The sequence below is a fragment of the Urocitellus parryii genome, chromosome 3, assembly GCF_045843805.1.
Source record: "Urocitellus parryii isolate mUroPar1 chromosome 3, mUroPar1.hap1, whole genome shotgun sequence".
NCBI classification, from domain to species: domain Eukaryota; kingdom Metazoa; phylum Chordata; class Mammalia; order Rodentia; family Sciuridae; genus Urocitellus; species Urocitellus parryii.
Genome location: NC_135533.1, coordinates 75,681,074 through 75,708,354, shown reverse-complemented (window position 1 = coordinate 75,708,354; position 27,281 = coordinate 75,681,074). Strand labels below are relative to the sequence as shown.

Sequence of the window (27,281 nt, the reverse complement as noted above, 5' to 3'; positions counted from 1 at the left end):
CTTTACTGTGGGCCCTTAGACTCTCTTGTCCTATATTTCAGTTGTATACATTTCTATTAACCCTCAAGAACGTAAGTGTATTGAGAGTAGGAACTGCTTATGATTCATATTTTGAATCTATTTCCAGACAGACTTCTTCATTATTGAGGCCAATTCCTTATTGGATGTGATTCAGTAAATGTAAATGATGTTTGCTCATCACTCAATTGAAAACTTAAAAGCTTACTCTTTTTCTTTGCTCTTTATTACTTTATGCATATACTTCACCTACAACACAATTAATCTATTTAAAATATACTATTCAGTCATTTTCAGTAGATTCCATGACTGGTGCAACTTATCACTTTAGGCAATTTAGAATATTTTATTAACCCCAAAGAGACCCCCCACAACGCACTCCTTACTCCTTAGCTATCATCGTCCAGATCTCTCAGTTCCCCAGCCCGAAGTGAACACTAATTATTTAAAAACAGTTACTTCTCAGTATTACTGTATTTAGAGATGTGTCTGTGTAGAATATCTCATGTCAAGAGAATCATATATGTTAAAACTTACTTTTGAGATAAAACCAAAAACAGATTTAAACATGTAAATCATCTTTTGTTATTTTTGCCATTTTTGACATGGTGTATTTTTTTACATAGATAATTCTTTTCTACCTGTTTCTCTTTCAAAAGCATGCCTTGAAAAAGAAGAAAATATAGTCATCTAAGTATTTTAGTCAGAAGCAATCCTCCTCTAAGGAATTTTAAACTTCAAAAGTGGAAAAATGTCTTGGGCTATTGCCAATTTCATTTGTGACCATATAAAAGTACAAATTGTTACTTAGGGTCTTCAGGTTCAGCATTCCCTTTAATTCCTTCACTGTGTCATCAATTTTTGTTAACTCATTGTGATGCAGCAGGAGGATATGCAATGAAGGCAGATAGTGCAGGCCTAAAAAAAATGAACAAGATTTGCAGCATTTTCAAATTTATTAATTATTTTTAGATTGATAAATGAAAACAAACATTCAAGATGGCTAATTAGACATGCTAACTAAACCAAAGATATTATAGCTGCTAAAAGAGGAATGCCTATTAATGATTTTGTAAATCATTGTTAAACCTACAAGCAAAGCAAATGAATTCAAATAGTTATTTGAATTGTGATGTAGAAATATCTTTCCACTACTACTGCTTTACTGGGTTTTCTGTAACAGTGATTTTTGCTTGTTTGAATTTGGACAGGTAATTGGCTTTCTTCCCTTTGTTTTTGTAGGGTGTGTGTGGATGCATGTGCATGAATGTTACTTAGATTTATAATGCCAATCAAGGGAATAACTACTCATCCAATTCAATTTCTTCTTCCAAATTGAAAAGTACTTTTATACAATAGAAAAACCACATATCGGTATCATTTTTATTTTTCCTAAATTATACATTTTCCCACATTTTTAGACATAAATGCAAGTGAGTTAAGTGTGTATCATAGTCCCATCATGTTTAATTGACAACATTTCTTTCTTAATGGTACATGAAATTATGGTAAGTATCAAAAATTTATGGCACTTTGATTCCATCATTCATGGTATTAAAGAGAAGTGTTTTGTTCGGTACTTCTTCATATTTCATGATCATGGCACCTCATATACTTTTATCTCTGTCTTGACTTTGTTAGCTTAGAGATTGTTGCACTTATAAAATTAACTTGGAGTGGAAACAGGAATATGGCTGGTAAAAATCATATCCAGTAAAAACTTTTAAGACTATAATATTTTAATATTTATTAGTGCTCTCAAATATTGTTAAAATTTGTTTCCACAATATTTAGTTTGTGTCCAACTGTGCAGTAGAGTGGCAAGTTTCCTATGTTAAAAAGAGATTTTTTTAAAAGATCAAATAAGACACATGACAATATTAAGTTAGAAAAGCAATCTAACAGCACATTTCTTGAAATGTAATAAGAACATTTAAAAATAGACTGTCACATCTTTTTAAGAGAATTATTAAAACAAATCTTTGCACATCATTAATGGTTATCATAGTTGAAAATTATTACTTAATTGAAAACCTATTAAATCAAAGAAAATTTAAGACTTACCTACTATCTCAAATATTGCATTATTGTTTAGATATAGTTCGGTCAGACAGTAGTTTCTAGTTAAAAATGCTATCCCATGGAGCTGAAAATAAAAGAAAATAATAGATTTTTCTATAATAATGGTAGATATGTATTCATAATAAGACAATAGAAATGCAGCCTTTGCAGCAATTATTAATTATCTGTGGCCTTTTGGACTGGGTTGTGAATTTTATCTGGATTGCCATTGAGGACCAAGTGATGGAAAGTATAATTTTAACTTAACTTAAAATCACCTTCTCTTTCCACACTTGATCAAATTCCATTGCCTGTCTTCATCAACCTCTGTAATCTGGCCTCATCCTTTTGCTCTGGCAATGTTTCTCTTACTTCTGCTCCATGTAGTTTCATGAGATTTGGCTTGATGCATCCATTAATTCACCATCTATTATTATTATAAGCCAAGTATTCTCTCTTCAGATAACGCTGCTGGCATTTCTACATCTGTAGGAGGCACAATTTCCCTTTGCAGGCATGTCCTTGTTCCTGGAACATTTCTGATTATTTTTAAGGATCAGCACCAGCCCAGCAAGACATAGGAAACCCTACATGAGTGAGTTGTCACAGTACATTTTCACAACTTCAGAGATTTTCTAAAACCAACCTTTGGCCTCCTTGCTTGACTTTTTTTCTATTTTGACCCACATTTGTTCTTCTCTAAATTTGTACCTGCTCCAACACTTTGAGTTGTAGCTCTTGAATAATGGTCCAATTCTGAACCCTCTTTGCCCTACTCTGCAAACCATCATTTCTTCCCAGTCTCAATATCTTTCTGGTATGCAGATCTCTCAGTTTAGCTGAGAACTGTGTAATCTGGATGGACACAGGAGGCAACTCTGCCCATCAGGTCTGACACTAACAACTTAGCCAGCCACTGGTCACAACTAGAGGACAAGGCACAACGTAATCCTGTTCTGTTACTTTGCAGCTCATCGTTTCTCACAAGGCCTCTTCTGACAAACGCTGTGTTCATGAACCTCAATTTTCTTGACCACTTCAACATTTATTTGATTTGTACAATTAATCACTCAATCACTAATGTTTTGTGTCTCCCTTAAGGAATCATATTTCCCCAGTAGCTTATATTTTCCACTGCGTGCTCTCCAAACCATATGGTGAAGTTGCATTCTTACTTTTCAGATTTGATTTAAAATTCAGTGTGTATGAGTTAGAAATAAATGCTCTTTTGAAATAAGTACTCTCTTGAAAATTCCCCAAATGAACCAGGAAGTACTATATACATGATAGAAGATATTCAATGCTAAAATGTATTTCAGAAATCCTCTGTTAGCCTGCAAGAAGAACCCCATTTAAAAACATTGACTCTATAATCTTTATAAAATTTTCCTCATTTTGTTTGAATTAGATGAGACATGTCTCATCTATAGTCTTAGAGGAAGGCAGGTATATTCTAAGAGCAGCAGGTAAGTTAAGTATTATATCTTTGCTACTTAAAAAAGGATCTAACAGGGAGAAGCTTCTCATGCAATAGTTATTAATCAAGTATTAAGTGTATATATATATATATGATCTTGACCATAAATTTGTTTTCTAAAGCTATAGACCTATTATTATTCAATGGAATTGTTTTATCATTTGAGGAGTAGATTGAGTTAAATAGATGTCAACCCATGTGACAGTGAGAATTTATTAGAAATTTTATTCATATCCTTCTCATATTTCAGAGAAACCATTTTGGGTTGTAACCAAAGTTTGAGAACTAGTTTCTTTGGTGAGTTTTCATTTCTTTTTATATTGGTAACATGCACAAATTGTGATGCTATAAAAAGGTTTGTGTACCATTCATCTCATCACTTCCAGACTCAACACCACAAAATTATGTCAGCACTCATTCCGCAGAACCACCAATGATTTCACCACAGTTTTCAGTGAGGCATGAGAGGACCTGTGTTTCTCCAAGGCAGGGAAACTGTTCACAGCAGGAGGGGAAGAATCCCAGGAGGCTTCTAGGCCCGTTCAGCTTTTCCTACTTCCTTTCACCTGTCCCTGGCTCTAATCATCACCACACTTGACATCAACGTAGGAAAAGAACACCAGTGGAAATCATCACCTTTTTTCTCTCCTTGACTGTTCATCTGCTGACCACACATGAATGGAACATTGCTAGTTAGTTGAGACTAATTTCTCTTGCATTGCTCATTAGCACAGAACACTAACAAATGTGACTGTTTCATCTTGATTATAAAATTGTAGTTCTTCCATTGACATCCTTGGATCATGACCACTGGAATATTAAGATTCCACTCTTTGTTAATGTGAGGTGGGTGAGAGGAAGTAGAATGAGAAGAAACAAAGATCGTAAGGACCTTTGAGGGCTATTAAAATATTTGGTGCAGAAGAGTGGTATTGCTCAATTTCACTAAAGTGAAAAAATGGCAGGGTAGAAGGTAGGGAAGACAGAATAGTAGCTACAATGGCAAGAGACAAAAAAGGAAAGTGTTACTCTAATTTATGAAAGCTGGTGGTGGCCCAAAGTAGAGTAATGGCAGTAGAAAAAGAACAACCTAGAGGAAATTGAGAGATTGTTATAAGGTAGAATTCACAGAAATTAATACATATGGAAATTTAGCAAATTCATTAGTCAGGAATTAGAAGACATACTAATTGTCCTGATACTCAAGCTCGTATTAAATAAAATGTTACTATGCTTATTCATTGAAAAAATATGATTCATTCTAAAGATTTCCAAAAAACCTTATATTTAATGTAACAGTTCATAAGTTATAATATCTTAATTCAAAGTTTGGCTGATGGCAAGTGCTCCCTAAATGATAGCTATTATTACTTATTTTTAACCATTACTATTATTTTTATACAGGTACATACACTTGCATTTAATGTGAAGCACTTACAGGAAACCACTGAGGTGTACTACCAAGGAAAAATATATACCAGCAAGAATTGAAAATGAAGAAGGCATAGTTTAGAACACAGTTCTCAACCTCTCCCACTTACAATACTCTGAACCACAAAATTCTTGGATTGGGGGACATGGGGCAGTCCTGAGCATTGCAACATGTTTAGCAGCATCTCTAGCCTCCACCCACTAGGTGCCAGTAGCACACACACTCCAGCTGTGATAATCCAAACTTTCTAGATAATATGAAACATCCCTTAGGAAGGGATCATATTATTTATTTTATGCTACTTCCTCCATCTCCAGTTTACCTAGGAGGAAACTGAAGCTCAGAGAAGTTAAACAAATTTCTCAAGATCCATGGATCATAAGTAGGAGAACAAGGATGAAAATCCAAGTCTGACTTTCAAAGCATCAATTGGCATATATTTCATCATAATTCGGCTTCTTTATTTGGGGTGAGGACTTTTATATAAGTCATCTATAAGTTATTAATTTGAGATTAGATCAAGTACTAGGAAATATTTTATAAATAAATTTATTTCTAGTATTTCAGCAATAACCCCCAAACATCTATATTGCACACAGAAATATTTGACCTGAAATGTAAAGAAAAAAAAGAGAAATATAATAATCTTGGCTATATATATATATATATATATATATATATATACTCTTCACTATAAACACATGAAGTAGAGTACTATTTATATTTTACTTTAAGATGTTAAAACTAAGACATGGAAAGGCTAAATAACTTGCCCAAGATTATACAGTTAGTATTTGATGAACCTGGGGTTTGACTCAGGCTCTGGAGTCCCTGTTGGAAACCACTACAGTTGAGTAACACTAGGGTAGGAAGCTGAGCTATCCAGATCAGTTCATTCTAGACTTAATTTGAGCCACTGGCTGGACTGGCTACATCTACCTGATGCATATCTTAACCTCTCAAATTGTATGGATTCTTTTCAACATTTTTTCTAAACCGGTCACCCAACTTCAGCATAGCTTTGGGTCCTAAGTACTGTTCTATTCTTTCCCCACTCCACAAGAGAGGTTCTTATTTTTTTTCCCAGCAAACCTAGATAGATGACTATGGTTACCAATAAATCCAAACTAAAAGAACTACCCAACAATAGTGCTAAGCAACCTCAGATACAAGTAAGGATACTTACTCTTGGCTTCTATTCAAACTTTCCTTTTAGCATTTCTTTTTTTCTCTTGATATTGTCTTTACCATGACCCTTGTTATTACTTTTTCCTTCTTATTTTATTACCTTACAACATCCCATTTCTTCTAGAGGCAAAAATACTATATAATTCATAAAGATTAAGATATTAGGTATCTCAGGGTATTTTTTTGAAATTAAAGGATTATGATCAATGATTAACTTTCAAGTCAGGTTAAATACTATGGTTGACCTAAGAAAACTTTTAAATATCACTCAATTTATGCTCTAAAACAACTTCCTAAGATACCAGCTTGTAAAATCAGCTTTAGGGGCTATGTTCATGAAAATAAAGTAGTATCACGGATAAGAAAAATGGCTTCAAAAAGTTTATGCTATTGTGAAACAAGACCACAGATCTTTAGATTTTCGAGAGAATCTCAAAATTGTACATATGATAAAAACTCTTAAAATATGCAAGGAATGCATCTCAACACAATAAAGATAGGATAAACCTGTAGCTAATATAATTCCCAGTGCCGAAAACTAGAGCTTTTCCTCTAAGACAGGGATCAAGACAAGAATACTCAATCTTGCCACTTCTTTGCAAGAAGATGCTAACAAAAGTTCTGCCAGTGTAATTAGACAAGAAAAAGAAAGAAAAGGCATTCTAAAAGAAAAGGAAGGAATGAAATTTGTCTCTACATGCTAACAAAGAAAAATCTGAAGATTACATACATGTGCACAACTTGCTTAAAACAGATAAATGAATTTTGTAAAGTTCTAGGATACAATATCAGCATACAAAAATTAGTTTAATTTTTACATACTAGTAATCATCTATCCAAAATAAAATTAGGAAAAGAATTCTATTTATAATAGCAATAATAACCCAAACTACTTAGGTATAAATTTATCCAAAGAGGTAAAAGAACTATATATTGAAAATTTAAAAACACTGATAAAGAAATTGAAAAAAAACCATAAATTTATAGAAAGATTGCATGTTCATGACTTAGAAATTTCTAATTAATACTGTGAAAATGTCCCTACTACTCAAAGCAATTTACATATCCAGTGCAATCCTTCAAAATTCCAGTGCCTTTATTTTTTGTAGCAATAGAAAAAAAATCCTTAAATTTACATGTAACCACAAAAGACCCTGAGTAGACAAAATAATCTTGAGCAAAAAGAACAAAGCTGGAAGCACCTTACTTCCAAATTTCAAAACACATTATATAAAGCAATTGCAATCAACACAGCATGTTACTGGCATTAAAATAGGCATACGGAGTAATGGAACAAGGTAGACAGCCCAGAACTAAACCCACATATTTATGGTCAATTACTTTTTGACAAAGATGCCAAGAACATACATGAGGAAAGGAAGGCTCTCAAGATGTTAGGAAAACTGTGCATATGCAGAAAAATGGGATTGTATCCTTATCTCAGAAATATGCAAAAGTCAATTTGAAATGGATCAAAGACTTAAATATGAGACCTGAAACTACTAGAAGAAAACATTAAGGAAAAAAATACACAACACTGATTGGGGCAACAACTCTTTGGCTATAACCATGAAAGCAGAGTCAACAAAAGTAAATATAGACAAATGAGAAGAAATCTAACTAAAAAGCTTCTGCACAGCAAAAATAATAATAGACAAAATGAAGAGGCAATCCATGGAATGAGAGAATATGTATATATACACACACACATATATATATGCATATATATGTATGTATATATGTGTGCATATATACATATATAGTTTTTGAGTATGATGTATGTACGTATGTATATATATATATATATATATATATATATATCTATAACAAGGAAACAACTTGATTAAAAAATGGACTTGAACAGACATTTCTCAAAAAAAAAAAACCCATACAAATAAATGGTCAACAGATACATGTAAAAACACTTATCCATCACTAATCATTAAGGAATTGCCAATTAAAATCATAATGATATATTGTACACATGTCAAACTAGCATTCATCAAAAAAAATTAAAGATTAGTATTAATGATGATGTGGAGAAAACAGAAAGGGAATTTTTATATATTTCTGGTGGAAAAATAAACTAGTATAGCCATTATGGAAAATGGTATGGATTAATAAACTAAAAATAGAATCACTATACAATTTATTAATCCCACTTTGGAGTTTATATCCAAAGGAATTAAAATCAGCATGTTAAAGGGATACCTGCATTCCCATGTTCACTGTAGCACTATTCACAATAGCTAGTATATGGAATCAACCTAAGTGCTCATCAATGGATGAATGGACAAAAAAATAAATGCAGTATATATACACAATAGAATACTAATGAGTCATAAAAAAGAGAGAAATCCTGTCATCTTCTTTATTTTTTTTTTAATTTTTTGGTACTGTAGATTGAACCAAGGGTTTCCAAGCCACTGAGTCATATCCTCAGCCCTTTTTTGAGTTTTATTTAGAAAGAGGGTCTCACTGAGTTACTTATGGCCAAGCCAAGTTGCTGGAGTTGGCTTTGAACTTATGATGATCCTCCTGCCTCAGCCTCTCATGCCACTGGGATTACAGGTGTGAGCCACTGTGCCCAGCTTCCTGCCATTTTCAACAGTATAGATTAACCTGGAGGACATTATGCTAAGTGAAATGAGCCAGGAAAGGACAAACTCCACATGATCTCACTTGTATGTGGAACCCAAAAAAGTTGAATTTCACAGAAGTACAGAATACAAAGATGGTTATCAGAGGATGGGAGGATAAGGAAGAATAAGAAAGTTTGTTGATCAAAGGGTACAAAGTGTCAACAGACAGGTGAAATAGGTTTTGAGACTTTCACACAGCAAGGTGACTATAGTCAATAGAATTATGTATTTCCAAAATAAGTAAAAGAGTAATTTTAAATCTCTCACCATAAAAAATGGTGAGCAATGTGACAGAAAATTTAATTAGTTCAATAAAATTATTCTATATTGTGTACATATATCCAAACATCACATGTTATAAATTCCCTAAATGTATGTGATTATAATTTTTAATTAAAATAATATTAATAAGAAATCATACACATGTGATTGTATGAGGAAAATGACATTGTTAAATGTATAGATTATATACACATATCTAATTTTGTTTCATCAAAAAAGATATCTAAAATGACAGTAAAGGAATTGTTTTGGAACACATGTTTTAATAAGGACAAAGATATCAGGAAATGAGACAACAGTAATATAATGTGGGGAGCTGAAAAGTATATGTCAAGTGGCAACAGAATTATCAGAAATAAGAGAATCTAATTCTAAGTCAGAGAATATTACTCAGTGCTAAAAAATAATAAGATCATGGCATTTGCAGGGAAATGGATGGCGTTAGAGCAGATTATGCTAAGTGAAGTTATCCAATCCCCAAAAAACAAATGCTGAATGTCTTCTCTGATATAAGGGGGGTGACTCAAAATGGGGAAGAGAGGAAGAGCATGGGAAGATTTCCTCTACATAGGGAAGAGGGGTGGGAGGGAAAGGGAGGGAGAAAGGGAATTGCATGGATGGTGGAAGGAGACCCTCATTGTTATACAGAATACATGTATGAAGATGTGAGAAAAAAAAAAGAAGAGCGTTACCCTAGGTTAGGTAGAGAGAAGTGATGGTGGGGAGGGGATGGGGAGATAGGAAGGGTAGTAGAATGAAACAGACATTATTATTACTGTGTGTATATATGTGAATGCATGACCAAGTGATTCTGCAACCCGTATACTCAGAAAAATGAGAAATTATATCTCATCTGATTCAAATGTATGATATGTGAAAGTCGTCTTACAGTCATGTGTAACTAATTAAAACAAATTAAAAAAATAGTAAAAAAAAGAAACAATCTGAAATATACCACAATGTTTTAAAAAGACTCAATTACTAGAAGTAAAAATAAAGAGGAAGGAATTAAATAAGCATTATATCCTTGTCAACACTTGTCTTTTTTGATAATTAGGTATCCTAACAAGTATGAGCTGACTAAAAATATATTGTATGTTATCTTTTCCTTGTTTCAAGGAGAAAATATCCTCTCTAACCTCTTTTCTTTCTCTTTATTTTTACTTTCAGTTATTGAGTCTTTTTAGAACATTGTGGTATATCTTTCCCCTTGTCAAGAACAGCTCTCTAAGAAGCCTAGAGAATGTTCTCAGACTACTACTAGACAACTGAGCCTTTCTTACCACAGAAAGACTGGAGACTTTTCATGTCCTTGGCCCATTTGTTGATTGGGTTATTTGTTATCTTATTGTCTAATTTTCTGAGTTCTTTATATATTCTGGATATTAGGGCTCTATCTGAAGTGTGAGGAGTAAAGATTTGTTCCCATGATGTAGGCTCCCTATTTACCTCTCTTATTGTTTCTTTTGCTGAGAAAAAACTTTTTAGTTTGAGTAAGTCCCATTTGTTGATTCTAGATGTTAACTCTTGTGCTATGGGTGTCCTATTGAGGAATTTGGAGCCCGACCCCACAGCATGTAGGTCGTAGCCAAATTTTTCTTCTATCAGATGCCGTGTCTCTGATTTGATATCAAGCTCCTTGATCCATTTTGAGTTAACTTTTGTGCTTGGCGAGAGAAAGGGATTCAGTTTCATTTTGTTGCATATGGATTTCCAGTTTTCCCAGCACCATTTGTTGAAGATTCTATCCTTCCTCCATTGCATGCTTTTAGCCCCTTTATCAAATATAAGAAAGTTGTAGTTTTGTGGGTTGGTTTCTGTGTCCTCTATTCTGTACCATTGGTCCACCTGCCTGTTTTGGTACCAGTACCATGCTGTTTTTGTTACTATTGCTCTGTAGTATAGTTTGAAATCTGGAATCGCTATACCACCTGATTCACACTTCCTGCTTAGTATTGTTTTTGCTATTCTGGGTCTTTTATTCTTCCATATGAATTTCATGATTGCTTTCTCTATTTCTACAAGAAATGCCGTTGGGATTTTGATTGGCATTGCATTAAACCTATATAGAACTTTTGGTAACTTCTCAGAGGAGGACATACAATCAATCAATAAGTCCATGAAAAAATGCTCACCATCTCTAGCAGTCAGAGAAATGCAAACCAAAACCACCCTAAGATACCATCTCACTCCAGTAAGATTGGCAGCCATTATGAAGTCAAACAACAATAAGTGCTGGAGAGGTTGTGGGGAAAAGGGTACACTTGTACATTGTTGGTGGGACTGCAAATTGGTGCAGCCAATTTGGAAAGCAGTATGGAGATTTCTTGGAAAGCTGGGAATGGAACCACCATTTGACCCAGCTATTCCCCTTCTCGGTCTATTCCCTAAAGACCTAATAAGAGCATGCTACAGGGACACTGCTACATCGATGTTCATAGCAGCATAATTCACAATAGCAAGACTGTGGAACCAACCTAGATGCCCTTCAATAGACGAATGGATAAAAAAAATGTGGCGTTTATACACAATGGAGTATTACTCTGCATTAAAAAATGACAAAATCATAGAATTTGGTGGGAAATGGATGGCATTAGAGCAGATTATGCTAAGTGAAGCTAGCCAAACCCTAAAAAACAAATGCCAAATGTCTTCTTTGATATAAGGAGAGTAACTAAGAACAGACTAGGGAAGAAGAGCACGAGAAGAAGACCAACATTAAACAAGGATGAGAGGTGGGAGGGAAAGGGAGAGAGAAGGGAAATTGCATGGAAATGGAAGGAGACCCTCAGGGTTATACAAAATTACATACAAGAGGAAGTGAGGGGAAAGGGAAAAACAATACAAGGGGAAGGAATGAATTACAGTAGTGGGGGTAGAGAGAGAAGAGGGGAGGGGAGGGGAGGGGAGGGGGGATAGTAGAGGATAGGAAAGGCAGCAGAATACAACAGACATGAGTATATCAATATATAAAGCAATGGAAATGTAACTGATGTGATTCTGCAAGCTGTATACGGGGTAAAATGGGAGTTCATAACCCGCTTGAATCAAAATGTGAAATATGATATATCAAGAACTATGTAATGTTTTGAACAACCAACAATAAAAAAAAAGAAAGACTGGAGACTTATTTTATAGATGGAATAATGCATAGTCCCCACTAGGCAGAGTTGAATGAGGAGGGTCTGAAAACAGAAGGATTAGGGGAATGCATGAACACTGAAAGCTGAGAACACTCAGCCCTCTGTCCCCAGGTTGCTTCCTTTATCCTTGGGCAGAGGATTGAAAATGATTTTTCTGGAGATTTCAAATATCAGGAGAGAGATCCCAGTTTACTAATACCAGGGTTTCCCCCAGATCTGCCCAGTCATTCCACTTTACAATGAATCTCACAGTTGACAAGCTCCAGCCACACATGCTTCATACTTCCCGTTGACATTTTAGACCTCCATCTTAATTGCAACCAGTTAGTCAAGAACATTTCATGAAAAATTCTGACATAAAAAAGGAGATTAAAAGAAATAAATGGAAACCAGATTAATTTAGAAAAAATAGATACAATGTAAATAGCAACAGCAACACCATCATCATGATTATGCTTGAAAAGATTAGGATATTTTATCCTTGAAACAAGGAAAAGATAACATAAAATATATATTTTAATCAGCTCATACTTTTTAGGATAGCTGTTATCAAAAAAGATAACTGTTGACAAGAATGTGGAGAAATTGGAACAGTTGCACACTCTTGGTGGGAATGTAAAATGGTGCAGGCACTTTGGAAGACATGGAGAAGCTCCTCAAAAATTTAAACACAGAATTACTACATAATCTAGTAACCCCACTTCTGGATATATAACCCAAAGAATTGATATTAGGGTCCCAAGGAGTTATCTGCATCCATGTTATTTGCAGCATTATTTAAAGTAGCCAAGAGGAGGAAATAACCCAAATGTCTATCAAATGGAGAAGGGGATGAAGAAAATCTGTTATCTAAATATAATGGAATGTTATTCAGCCTTCAAAAAGAAGGCAATCCTACAGTTTTGACAACTTGGATGGACCTGTGGGAAATTATGTTAAGTAAAATAACATTTTATGTTAAGTAAAATATTCCTTCAAGAACAAATACTGTACAATTCCTCGTAAGTGGAATCTGAACTAGCCAAGGACTGCAGCAAGGCGGGGGAGTCTCAGATATACAAAAGGAATGCATTCTAGAAATCTGCTGTAAAAAATGGTATACTTAACAATGTGGTATGAACTTAAAAATTTATTAAGAAGTTGAAGCTGGGTGAGGTGGCACATGCCTGTAATCCCAGCAGCTTGGGAGGCTGATGAGCCAGGAGAATCAGGAGTTCAAAGCCAGCCTGAGCAATGGCGAGGCGCTAAGTAACTCAGTGAGACCCTGTCTCTAAATAAAATACAAAGCAGGGCTTGGATGTGGCTCAGTAGTCAAGTGCTCCTGAATTCAATCCCCGGTACCAAAAAAAAAAAAAAAAAAAGGAAAGAAAAGAAAAGTAGTTGAATCTTGTGTTGTGTTCTTACTACAAAAAGAAGCAAACAACAACATACAAAAATGATACTTGGAATATTTTTGAGTGATTGATGTTATCCCCTTGATTATAGTGAAAGTCTCATGAGTATATACATATGTTCAAATTCATCAAGTTGTATACATTAAACACATGCAATTTTTTGTGTATGATTTTTTCCCCCATAAAATTGTTAAAAATATATTCTTTAATAAAATTGCATAAAGGTAATACAAATACATTTTAATATAAAATATCTTATTATATAAACATAATTGTGCTATACTATTATAAAAGGATAATATAAAAATAAACACAGAAACTAGGCGAGGTGGCACACCCCTTTAAATCCTAGCTGCTCTGGAGGCTGATATCGAAGGATTGTGTCCTCAAAGCCAGACTCAGCAACTTAGCAAGGCCCTAAGCAATTTAGCAACATAAAATATAACATAAAAAGGGGCTGGGAGATAGGTGCAGTGGTACACAACTGTAATTCCAGGAGGCTGAGGCAGGAGGATGGCAAGTTCAAAGCCAGCCTCAGCAAAAGTGAGATGCTAAGCAACACAATGAGACCCTGTCTCTAAATAAAATACAAAATAGGGCTGGAGATATGGCTCAGCAGTCAAGTGCCCCTCAGTTCAATCCCTGGTTACCCCACCACCACCTCAAAAAAAGTGGGGGGGGCGGTGCTGGGGAATGGCTCGGTGGTTAAGTGCCTCTGGCACAATAAATAAATAAATAAATAAATAAATAAACAAACATACAAATGAATAAAAAAGAGCCCTTGAAAAATAGAAACCTGAAAGGAGATATTAGGAACATATTACATCCTATTAGGAAAGTTGGAAGAGAAAGTTGAGGAACTCTTCCAGAAAGTAGAAGAAAATGACAAAGAAACAAAAATAAATTTTCAAAAACTGAGAATATAAAAGAAAGTTTGAAAATGAGGTCAGTGTTTAACATATACATATAGTTCCAGGAACAGAGAACTATAGACATAGAAGAGGAAGAAATCAATATACTTTAAGCAAATATCTCCAAATTAAAAGACATGAGTTTCCAGATAGAAGTTTTCTCAAATCCAGCACAGTGGATGATAAAGTTAAACCAATGCACATTATTGTGAAATGTCAGAACACTAAGAACAACAGAACACAAGAGCGCGCATGCACACACACACACACCCCAAATTCAAGGATCAGAACTCAGATGGCTTCACATGCCTCAACAGCTACACTGAAAATTAGATGACAAAGGAGAGATGTTTTATTGTCAATGTAGAATTCTATTAGTCAGAGAAGCCAAAATATTGGTTGAAATGTGAGAATTGAAAAAACACAAGTACAAGCATGCAGAATCTTAAAAAATTTATCACCTGCACTTCTGCACTCCTTTCTCAGGAAGACACTGGAGTATGTGCTCTAGGGGGAAAAAAAAAGACATGCAGTCTAAGAAACAGGAGAGGAGCCAAGGACACTCCCAGATGAAGGGTGATTGTAGTTGTACATTGTCTCACAGGGCAAGCAGTCCAGAGCGAGTCAGAAGGCCTGGGAGGACTTCAAGAAAGTGAAAGTAGGGCTGGGTTTGTGGCTCAGTGGTAGAGTGCTTGCCTAGCATGTATGAGGTCATGGGTTCAATCACCAGCACCAAAGCCAAAACCAAAACAAAAAATGTAATTGAGTGTATTAAGTAGATGTGGTCAATTAACAGAGTTTAGATTGGTTGGATGGGAATAGCAGTTTTAAAATGTATTAGTTTGCTAGGGCTGCCATAATAAATACCACAGAATAGTTGGCTTAAATGGCAGGAAAATTTCCCTTACAGTTCTGGAAGCTGAAAGTCCCTGATCAACGTATTGAAAGAATTGGGTTTCATTCTGGTGTCTCTCCACGTGGCTTGTGGATAACAACCTTCTGGTGCCCTCTCATGATCTTCTCTCTGTATTGTGCACATGGCTAGTATTTCTCTTTCTGTGTCCTAATCTCTTCTTTTTATAGACACTGTCATGTTAGATTAGGCCCATGCTAATTATCCCATTTTAACTTAATTCTTCTCTCACTGCACAATCTCCATACACAGTCAAATTCTGAGGAACCAGAAATAAGGACTTCAATGTCTAAATTTGGCGGGGCACGGGGGGGGGGGACACAATTCAGCCTGTAATGAAAATCAAATAAAAAATAAGACAAATATAAACTCCAGGGAATCTAAGGAAATGCAATAAAGGAAAAGCAGAGTATAATACATGGGTTATTGTTCTGAAAAGCATACTTTGTTATAACAATATAACCAGTGAATATTGATTTAACTCAAATTACAATACAACCACATCAGGAGACTGGGGAATGGAAAGTATGCATGTGTGGGGTAGATGTGGGGATGAGAAAGAACTAGATCGTCATCTTCCTCAATGAGAACAAAATAGCTATTGTGTAAAAGAGAAAACTCAAGAAGTAATAGCAATACTGGCGGGTGATTTAGAGAAATGTTGATAGGTAATAAAATATCACGTAAAGGAATTGAAAGTTGTTGCATCTGAAAGTTATTTCATCTATTGCCAACTTGTAGAACTAGCTAATTCTTTAAACAATTGTTATATGTATAAATAGTTCTGTTGAAAGAAGAAATATATATATATATATAAGCAGGGAAATAGTATCTCTCTCTCTCTTTTATTGTTGATGAACACAATATATTTTTTATGTGGTGTTGAGGATTAAATCCTGTGCCCCAGACATGTGAGGCAGGTGCTCTACCACTGAGCTACAGCCCCAGCTCAGGATTTTAATATTTTATCATGTGACTACTGTGTGTGAGTTTCTTTGATTAATACTTCTCATAGGCCATCTCATGACGACCTTTGAAGTAGTCATGAAGAATAAATATGCTATATTACACAAGTGGAAACAGCTGTAAGAGAGAGGATGTGATTTGCTAAATACTGTTAGCTGGTTAGTGACAGAATCTGAGCTGTACCTGAACTTATCATCTATTTACCTAATAACTACTCTCATCCAGGTTCTCTGACAGGAACATAGCAAATGTTGGTGCTATTTCTTTCATTTCAACTTCCTAAACATTACTTAACAAAACTTGGGAGTTACTTGTCACAATTTTTTGGATGCCTAGCATCTAAATCTCCTCTCCATAATTCAAGATATTCGCCATCCAATGAGTGTTGGTAGGAATCAGAACCCGCTCCCCACTGGACAAGGTATTTGTTTTCACAGTCTAGCAGGTAAAGCAGACACAGCGCCTAGGCTAAGTCAATCCAATGCAACCACACTGAACTTCAAATCAAGAAATGGTAAGGCAAAGAGGTTGAGACAGTTGCAGTTAATTCTGGTGGTGGCAGGAATGGAGACAATATTTGTCTTCCATAGCATTGGAAATGATGGCAGTGGGTGTGTCCTGTGGCTGGTGCTGGCAACACCAATAGTGCAAGCTGGGGCTTTTCTTGTGGATTGGCAAGTCAAAACTGTTTGTAGAAACTGGTTCTGTGACATGGTTTTGACCACAGCTCCCTTTGATTCTGAGTATTTTCAGAACTTGATTCTTAAACTTCTGTAATATATACCCAATATCTTTTCAATTAATAATTGTTCTGCTTAAAGTAGCAGAAGCATGCTCTGTCCAGTGACCTTCTATTACCTGAACTAGTGTTCATGCAAAGAAAATTTCCTAGCTATGATTCAAATAAACAGAATCTAACATTTTCAAATGAACAAAAGTACTAGGCAAAATATTACCACATTAGTCTCCTCACATTTATAATTGATGTCCAATTACATGCCATTTGTGATTCACTGATAAAAATGAGATTATTGTATTCGTGAGACAATATCAGGGTTTTTATTTACTCATTCTTCCATTCAACAAACACTGTGGGTCATTTATGTGCAAGTCTCTGCTAAGTCCTGGAGGCATAGCAGTGAATAAAAAAGAAAAAAACAATTCCTACCTTTGTTGTAGTAGGGTGAAATTCAATAAACAACACACACAATAATTAAAATGCGTATTATAAGTTGCTAAGTGCTGAGGGAAGAAATAAAGCCTGGAGATCAGCCTGGGGAGGCAATGTGGCATTTTAGTGAGATTGGTCAGGTCAGCCTCCTGGAGGAAGAGCTATTTGGAGGGACTCATTGAAGGAGGAGTGGGGCCTGTGGTTATCAGTAGGAGAAGCACTAGGGGACAAACCAGGGCCTGGGCCCAGAGATAGGAGGGTGCTCAGGGTGGCTGGATAGAGTCAGTCAGGCACAGATAATAGGTAATGAAGACAGAGAGATATCCAGTGTCACACTTGTGTAGTTCCTTGTAGATTACTGAAAAAGTAATAAGGAGCCATCCAGGGTTTTCAGCAGAGGCATGGCATGTTTTCACTTAGATTTACATAATCACATTTTTTTGTTACACTGAGTGATTTTTGGCAGGTGTGTGTGTGTGTGTGTGTGTGTGTGTGTGTGTGTGAGAGAGAGAGAGAGAGAGAGAGAGAGAGAGAGAGAGAGAGAGAGAGAAAGAGATTTTTTTCCCCAGGGAGTTTTTGACCATGTGTGGGGATATTTTTGGTTGACATTGTGGGGTTGGGGAACCTCCTGGGAAACAATAGGTAGAGGCCAGGGATGGTACTGAACATTCTAAAATGCACAAGGCAGCTCCCACCACCTGGAATTATACAGTTCAAAATGTCAGGAGCATCAAGGTTGAAAAATTCTAGAAGGAAAGACCACAGATTAGTGTGGAGAGCAGGTTGTGTCCTGCTCTGAGTTACTCTTGTTTTATAAAGCACATAGTTTGCCATGAGTTATTCCGTTTTGAATAAAAGTATCAAGGTAGAAGGACTCCATACCTTGTTTGTACAAATAAATAACCACCATTTATCCAGTACCACCACAGAGCACAAATTGATAATTTATTCACGTGAATAAAAACTTACCAAATTCAATCAGGAGCACATGGACACTTGGGCATATCAGATCATATCAGAAACACAAAGACATAGGAGCTTCTCAATCTCATCAGAGGGAACCCCCTCACTAACACCCATAAAAGGAAGAATAACCCAAAGACTGAACACAGGTGCCACTGACCCTGTCATCTGGTCACTTATTATAAACTTGCTCAGAAAAATTGCCACAGCACTGAAATAATAATTATTATTATTATTATTATTATTCTTTCTTTTTCTTTGCTTTTTTTTTTCTGGTATTGGGGATTTAACCTAGGGGTGCTGTACCACTGAGTTACATCTCCCTTTGAACATCTGACTCTATCCCTGGACTTCTGCTTGGTGAGCTTTCTCCTACCAGTGACAGCCCATGACCCACTCTAAGTGACATTTCAAACTGTCTGCTGTCCACACCCTGGCCTCGACTCTGTGCAAGCTAATTCCTTTACCTTATCTGACCATCTGTGGTGACTGTTTTTGCATCTTACCCTGCCTGTGCTCTTGGCACTGCCTCTTGAACCTATAGCCACCTTAATACTTTCTTAGCCTTTTTGTAACCTCTATCGTTGTGTGAAGCATGATGTGTGAGTGTTAAACACATTAGTAATTAAGATCACTTTGGAATAAAATAACTTATGGCCTTGGTCATTATACCAAGTGAAGCATAAGTATTTTGGTGAATTAAAGCTTATCAAAGTAATAAAACTTGTAGATTTATTGTTATTCGACAAATTCTGACATTGTGGAAAGACACAATGTGTCTGGTCTATGTTAATGACAACCAGGGATTAAACAACATAGTAAAATTCTGCAATATGATACATTTTTGTGTTAATTAAGAGTGTATTATTATATACTTGACTATTAATATCAATATTTGCTAAATTTATATAAAATTTAAATATGAGTTGGGGAAATTTTTTTAATAATTACACCAAATTATATAGGAGGAAGAAGAAGAAAAAAGATACAATATGTTTTCAGGATTCCTGAAATCACTTTTATGGTGTTCCTATCCTTTAAAACAGTACATTCATTTTTTCGTTCAAAATATGTATAGTAGTATAGTACTTAAAAATATAATATGCAATTTAAAACTTTCAGAAATAACTATTTTTTATGTGGTACAGACTTTCATTCTCATGTATTTCCCTCTCATTTCCCAGTTACTGGAATTTTTGTATATGTTCTTTCCAAAAATAGATTGTATTTCTTAGTTAAATCATAACTAGATATATATCAGACATATCCACAAGTTTCAAAACTATCCATGGTAGGCTTATTTTGGAATTATATGCCAAGCTTTACTTTTTTTTAAGGAGGTATTAAATATATTTTGAGAACATAATTCTTTCAACAAAACTGACATAGCAATATAATAAATGTTTCCCTGAGGTGACAGAAATGTGTAAGAGCACAAATTATATGAAATGCGTATAGATCATTTTGTTCTTTAATAACTCTTATACTCCACCATAAGGTTTGTGTGCTTTTAATCACTTTTTAAAAGAGGTAAGTTGTATACAAATGAATAAATAAATATGTAAATATAAGCTTAATGCACAAATAAATCTGATTGAGGGAGCCAATAAAAATTCTACCATACAAAACATGTTGTCAAACTCTCAGTTAAAAAGCACAGTAGCCTTCCTGAGCCATGCAGGGTTTCACTTCTCTTAGTTTCAGGTACCCACTGTCAACCACAGTCTGAAAATATTAAATGTAAAATTCCAGAAATAAACAATTCATAAGTTTTAAGTTGCAAGCCATTCTGTATAGCTTGTTGAAATCTTACACTGTCCTGCTTCATCCTGCCAGGGATGCGAATCATCCTTTGTCCAACAAACCCAGGTCATAGGTACCCGTCCCCACCCCGCCCCCCGCCACAAAAAAAATGTCAGTAGACCTTTTGGTTATCAGATACACTATATCACAGTATCCTAGAACTTATGTTCAAGTAACCTTTATTTTACTTCATAATGGCTCCAAAGGGTAAGAGAAGTGATGCAAGCCATTTGGATATGTTCAAGAGAAGCCATAAAGTGTTCCCTTTATATGAAAATGTGAAATACAATAAAATATTTAAGATCGAGAGAAAGATCACATTCACCTGATTATTATTGCAGCACATTGTTATAGTTGTTTTATTATAGCTATATATACAGAGTTTGGTACTATCTGTAGTTTCAGGCATCTCTGAGGCAGGGGGTCTTGGATTGTATCTCTCATTGATAAGGAAGGACTATACTACCATTGAAAGAATTCCTTATCAAATACTTAAAACAGATTAAAATAATTATTTCTATTTTTCAAATTATGACTTGCTAATTTATATATAAATATTTCTTCCTAAAATATAAAATTTTGTGCTATTTTCTAAATTCTCAATATGTTAGGGAGATAGAATGCAATCATAATAAATCTTAACAGAAGAACAAGGATAGGATCTTTCCTAAAGCAATCTTATTCTTTTTGTTTGTTTATTCATTCAACCATTTGTGTTTTGGAGACAAAGTCTTGCTAAATTGTCCATGCTGGTCTTGAACTTCTGGGCTCAGGCAATCCTCCTGTCTCAGCCTGCCAAGTACCTAGGACTATAGGTGTACACCCTTACACCCAGCTAACAATCTTGTTCTAGCCTGACCATTCTCTGGTCAGTTAGTAAAAGCAATGTTATTATAAATGTTTCAGTTATTCTTTAGATGATGAAAAGGAAGATTTTTAAATTTAAAGTGAATATGTGAAACTTTTAAAAGCTGTTAGGTTTTTGTGGCACAACAGAAACCTAGATTCCACTTTGGATAGTTGCTTGGTAAGGTGTTGTACTGGTATTCATCAAATGCTAATCCTAACTTGAGACAAAATAAAATATACCAAAGTACTGCTGTACTTTCAGAATTAGAAGGATACTAACAAGTGGCACCAATATTACAAATATAGAACTCAATATTAGAAATCTCTAAAAGAAAAAATTCGAAGTAAAAGCCAAAATAGGAAGAGATCATATGTATGTGCTATACTAAATGTATAAAATATGAATCACTTAGATCGCCTGTCTGAACCATACCCAACTTTTCATGAGAGATCAGATGGGATGAGACTGTGGATCTCTAATTTCTTTAGTCAGACTTGAATAGAGAATGAGACAAGAAAGGGAGTCTTTAGAAAGCCCCAGTTAATATGCACCTCGGAACAGTTATCTCCCTAAATATATCAGGCAGGGGATATGAGGGAAACCCAGCCCCAAAAGGGAAGATACACAGTACTAATAAAAAGCTGTGAAGTATGAGAGGAAATGAAACCAGCAAAGAACCCAGAGTTGCCAGAGGAGATCTAATCAGCTGGGACAGTGGAGGTACTTAGAAACAAACCTGGGTCTACCTCATCATCTATTCCAGGTTCAGACCAGAAGGTCCAGTTTTGACATCCACTAGATAAATGTTTGGAAGAAGTAAGCATCTTTCTACCATGCTAGGATGCTAGGCTCCCAAATTACCAAACTACTTCATTGCCTCCAGCGACTATTACATTCTCTCACTGTAGGCAGCTTGCAAACACGATGTCCTCACCAGGAACACAGTCACTCCTGTATGCCCCTGCTAATTCTGGCACTACATCGGGGACCATCACATTTATTCTGTCAGGAGTCTAATGGGAGCATAGAATAAGCAGTATCAATTAGGATGCTTGGACTCCAGGTGGCTTCTAAGATCAATTCAAACCAGCACAGAAGACAAGAGCACTTACTTATTATCTCACCTATTAGGAAGTTCAGGTGTTGTGAGAGCCTCCCTCTTGCCATCTCCATGATTTTCTGGGCTTTTTCTCTATGTTGGATTCATTAAGTTGGTAGGATAGTTCCTGCCTTCACGTCCAGGCAAGAAAACAAGCAGAGAGAACAGGGATTTCTCTTCTTGTACTCTCTTTTAGGAATAAAGAAAGCTCTCCCAGAAGCCTCCCAGCAGATGTGCCTTGAAGTCCCCATTATAATTGGGTTACAAGCCTTTCATTGACTAGCTCAGCCCCTGAAAAGGAGGATGGGATTTTTCTGGTTGGTTTATACAGCCCCTGGATCTGAACGGGGCCACCTACTGGAATGAAATGGAGGAAGAGTATGTTCCAAAACCCAAACCCAGATTTTGTTGGATAGGAAAAAGGAGAGAATGGATATTGAGTGGACAACCACTAATGTCTTCATAGACCTCAGTAAATATTGTGGATTGAATAAGTGAATAAACAAATAAAGATGTCTCCACTTCATTTGACTGTGCCTTATTTTTTTCTAAATAGACTCTAAAATGTTAACTAATGTAAGAATGATGTTATTCATAAAAATCAGATTGTTCTTCACAAAATATTATAATTCTAAATATTTATCTTCATATATCAATGTTAATTTTGTTCAACAAATTTTCCAGACCATTTTACAGTGGTATGGTATATTCTTGGTGGTCAATCTAGTACAATCTAATAAAAAATAAAAAATAAAAAATCTTGTGCACAGCAAAGGAAATGATGAAGGGAATGAAGAAAGAGTCTACAGAATGGGAGAGGATCTTTGCCAACCACTCCTCCAACAGGAGATTAATATTCACTGTATATGTAAGACCTCAAATATGTAAAGAATGGGTAAAGACCTCGAATACATTCAACCTAAATTACAATAAAAATTGTAGCCAAATCAACAAATGGTCCAAAAAATTAAACAGAAACATTAAAAGAAGAAACATAAATGGCCAATGTGTATATGCAAAAATGTCGAAAAATGCTTGTCGTCAGGGAAATGCAAGTCAACTCTACACTAAGGTATCATCTCACTGCAGTCAGGTGTCGAATGCCAAGAGTACAAATAATAATAAGTGTTGGCGAGGATGTAAGTAAAGTAAACTGTAACTCACATAGTGTTGATGGGCCTCCAAATGAAAGCAACCACTCAGGAAAGCAGCATGGAGAATCCTCAAATAACTAGGAAGGGAACCACCACGTGATCCCACCATCCCACTCCTTGGTGTTTTTCAAAAAGATCTAAAACCAGCACAGTGCAGGAGTGCAGCCACCTAAATGTTTATAGCAGCACAGTTCACAACAGCTAAACCAAGGAATAAACCAGGCTCCTGTCAACAGAGGAGTGGATTAAGGAACTCTGGTTTTTACAGACAGGGGAATTCTCCTCAGTGAAATTAGGGCATTTGCTGGTAAAATGGACGGAAATGGAGAACATCATGCTAAGTGAGACAGGTCGGACTCAGAAAATCAGAGTTGGGAAGTTTCCTCTCATCTGTGGAAGCTAGAGTTAAATAAGGGAAAGAAGGAGAAAAAGAAGGATAGAGTAAAGACCCAGGAAAGGTCAGGGTTATACAAAGAGATCAAGAGTCAGAGGGGAGGGACAGAGAAAGGGAGGAAATGTGGAGTGAGTCATTAAGAAATCATGTTAGGTTCAAGTATAAATATCCCACAGGGAATTTCATCTGTATATATAAATTTAAAAACAATCAAAAATAAATGAAGAGATGAGCAAAAAAAAAATCTAGTACAATCTAGGTTTTAAAGAAAACAGTATTTTACATGTGAACTTTGATTTAGCACCATAATATCTAATATGCCTGTTAAGAGTTTGGGAGTATGAATGCTGAGGCAATTTAGCACTCAGTTAATTATCAATCAGTAAAAAAAATTTACATTAGCCTATTTACTTATCTCACAATCTGCTTTAGCAGTGATATCTTTTCAGTGTTATATGGACTACACAGAATCTGTGTCTTAAAGAACAACATAAGTGATGATGGTTTTAGAAATATAGTGAATTTGTTGTATATATACAATCAGACACAAGAAGAAAATTCAGTCTCTTCTTGTATCCCCCTTCCCTACCCCATCCTCTTCAAAAACAAAAGAATAAAATAGTTGATAGAGCACACAATCTTTCCTGTGTGCATGATGCATCTGCAGGTCAACTGTGTGAAAATCCAATGAGTGGCTGGAGGTCAGACAACATCCACTCCCAGAAAGTGAAAAAATATTACTAAACCCCTCATTATACCTCTCCTTCTAAGACATAATGCCAACATTTGTACATGTTATTTCTTTCAAAATTTGAAAACCACTAAACACTACAAGGAGCGCACTCTAAAAACAAAGATGAGTCATTTTTGCCGTGCCTGATGATTCCCATCTTTTTCTAATCAGAGGTCACATGCTATGACCCAGGATAATTTTTGGCAGAGTGTTTAGAAAAGTTTTGAAATTCTATGCCCTTAGGTGATGTGTGCACTTTCCATTTCATTAAGCTGCCTGGGCCTTGAAGGTATTTGTGTTTGTTCTCCTAAAAATTACTTCAAGCTTAAGAAACTTAGGCTTATAGTTAATACTAGAACACTTTCATTTTCCATTTTTTTTGCTCAGTTTGTTTAAAAAAACATTAGAAAATGCAATGAAGTATTGAAATATTTTCATAAACATGGATGTTTAAAGACTCAGTGCTGTGGATCTGGACTTGGGCATGAAGGCAGATTATTAATGGAAACAATTATTTTTATCAGCTGGTGTTGTGAAGTCTAAATTCAAAATGCTAAGATTGAGTTATCAACTCACAATGAACAAATTACTGTTGGAAAGCCATATTTTTAAAAGTTCAAAACCTCATGACAAGTTAACTGAAAGGATTTTCTAGTTTTGAATGATAGTTCAATCTTGCTCTTTGGTTTGGAAAGAGCTTAGAGCCCCACACTCAGGCCTCTATGATGAGGGAGAGAGGGTAGGAGGAAACTTCTTCCTAAATTCTAGCCTCTAAAAGAGGCTTTTAGGCCTCTTCCCTGTAGGTGAGTGAATGTATGGTGGGCTGGTGCCTGATTCTTCTCAAGGAAGCTAAATTGGTTTAGGTAGCAACTGGATGCACTGACCCTCTTGGTCTCTGACTGCAGGTCCAATGGTGTATAAGTCTTTGGAGATAGACGCAGGCCTACTGTAGGAATGCTAACCTGGAACACATAACAAGGTATTCTGCCTAAGGGAATACTTATCTATTAGCAACCCTCAGCTGCCAGTGGCATTGAGATAAAAGTAAAGTCAGGTCAGGGGGCATTATAGTTCGAGGCCTAGAGGCATTAGAGGCTTAGTAGGTAGGCCACGGAATAATCCAGAAAGAGGAGTCAGCTTGAGCATCTGCTGGTATTAGAGGGTACAAAGGAAAGAACCTTACTTCTGCCTTCCCCTTCATCTACCTCCACACCACACACTCCATATCAAACCTGGGAAAGGCTAGGGTAGAAATGATGGCGAAGGAAGATTGCCAACCACACCTTCCTATTTAAAAGGGAGGCAGATGGCCATCTGCTGTCAGTCCTAGCTAGGGTAGAGTGTGTATGTGTGTGTGTGTGTGTGTGTGTGTGGAGAGAGAGAGAGAGATTTGTGAATGAAAGACAGTTGATTAATGTATTCCCATTTATGAACTGAACTTATGCCTATGACCAAATAGACTGTAAGATTGTGTATTATCCAGGAGAGGAAACATGAGATTATCAAAGTTTTTTTTTTTTCCCCAGGATCCAGGAAAGAAACATGCTCCACTGAACAATTTCAACAGGACATGAGAGATAGACATCAAACTGCATTCTGATAGAATCTTACAGATTGCCTTTATTTAATATATCATGTACACATATGATGGATATATAGATCCCAGATACATATGTAGCAGCTATATATGATATATATATATATATAGTCTTTATCTAAGTTTAAATTTTAGGTATGAAATATAACTTTTAAATATTAGCTCTATTAAAACATGAAATTAAGATAATTTAAAGATAAAATATAATACTACCTTATTATGATGAAGCCATAAATATTTTAAGTTTTTAAACCTAGAGAGATCAATGACATCTGTTAGTTCCCTGGAAAGAAAAAAAAATGTGAATATTAGCAACAATGAATTTGCTCATTGGTAAACCTGGTCATAAGAGTTGGTATGGTTTGGGAGTAACCAAAAAGGCCTATCTCTTTTTAGGCCCTTTCAAAATTGTAGGTACACTTGCCTGGTAATTTCTGAAATTCCATCATTATAAGTTCATCCCTTTGGATAAGATTTGTCAGCTAGTTAAAGCTAATATATACTTAAAGGAGAGCACTTTACAACATTAGCAGAAATTTGCATCTCATTATGACTGATTTTACAGCAACCTCAGTTCAAAACAGATTTTACTGGGGAGAGGGCAGAGAGGAAAAAGAAAGTGAAGAAGATATTGGGACTTTCAAGTAAATGTGGAAACATAAACATAAATTGGCTCCTATTTCAGTCTTGTCTGCAGGGTTCTCACTTTGGGATTGGTCCTGATCTTGGCAGACGGCAGAATGGGCTTAGGAGATGAAATTGCAGGATGCCAAAGGACAGAAGCTGACCAGAGTGCTGGTCACAGTAGGTTCAATATGTTACCTTTCCCTTTTGCACTATGTGGGACTCCAGCTATCCAAGTGATCCGGATCATGGTCGATGATGCAGTCTATTTTAAAAAATGGCAGGTGATGGGTGAGCACGGGAGCTAACAGAAAAAGTGGGCAACACCTCTGAGGAGCATTGGCCATTTGACTGCTGTGGCCGGGAGTTTTCAGTTCATTTTATTTCTCAGAGCAGAAATTATAGGTCTCAATTATGTATACACAGAAGACCTTTGTGTTCATCAAACACTTATGTAGCACATACT

The 27,281-nt window shown here is 35.7% G+C and overlaps 1 protein-coding gene across 1 annotated transcript in view; it reads right to left on the bottom strand.

The window, feature by feature from the left end:
* Positions 1–27,281, bottom strand: part of Lrrc72 (leucine rich repeat containing 72) — a 55,655-nt gene that overhangs the window by 16,302 nt on the left and 12,072 nt on the right. The window contains exons 3-5 of the mRNA XM_026408483.2: positions 26,405–26,474; positions 2,083–2,164; positions 826–936 (exon numbers count right to left, since the gene is read on the bottom strand). Of these exons, the coding sequence (XP_026264268.2) occupies positions 826–936; positions 2,083–2,164; positions 26,405–26,474 (263 nt within the window). The remainder of the gene's footprint in view (positions 1–825; positions 937–2,082; positions 2,165–26,404; positions 26,475–27,281) is intronic.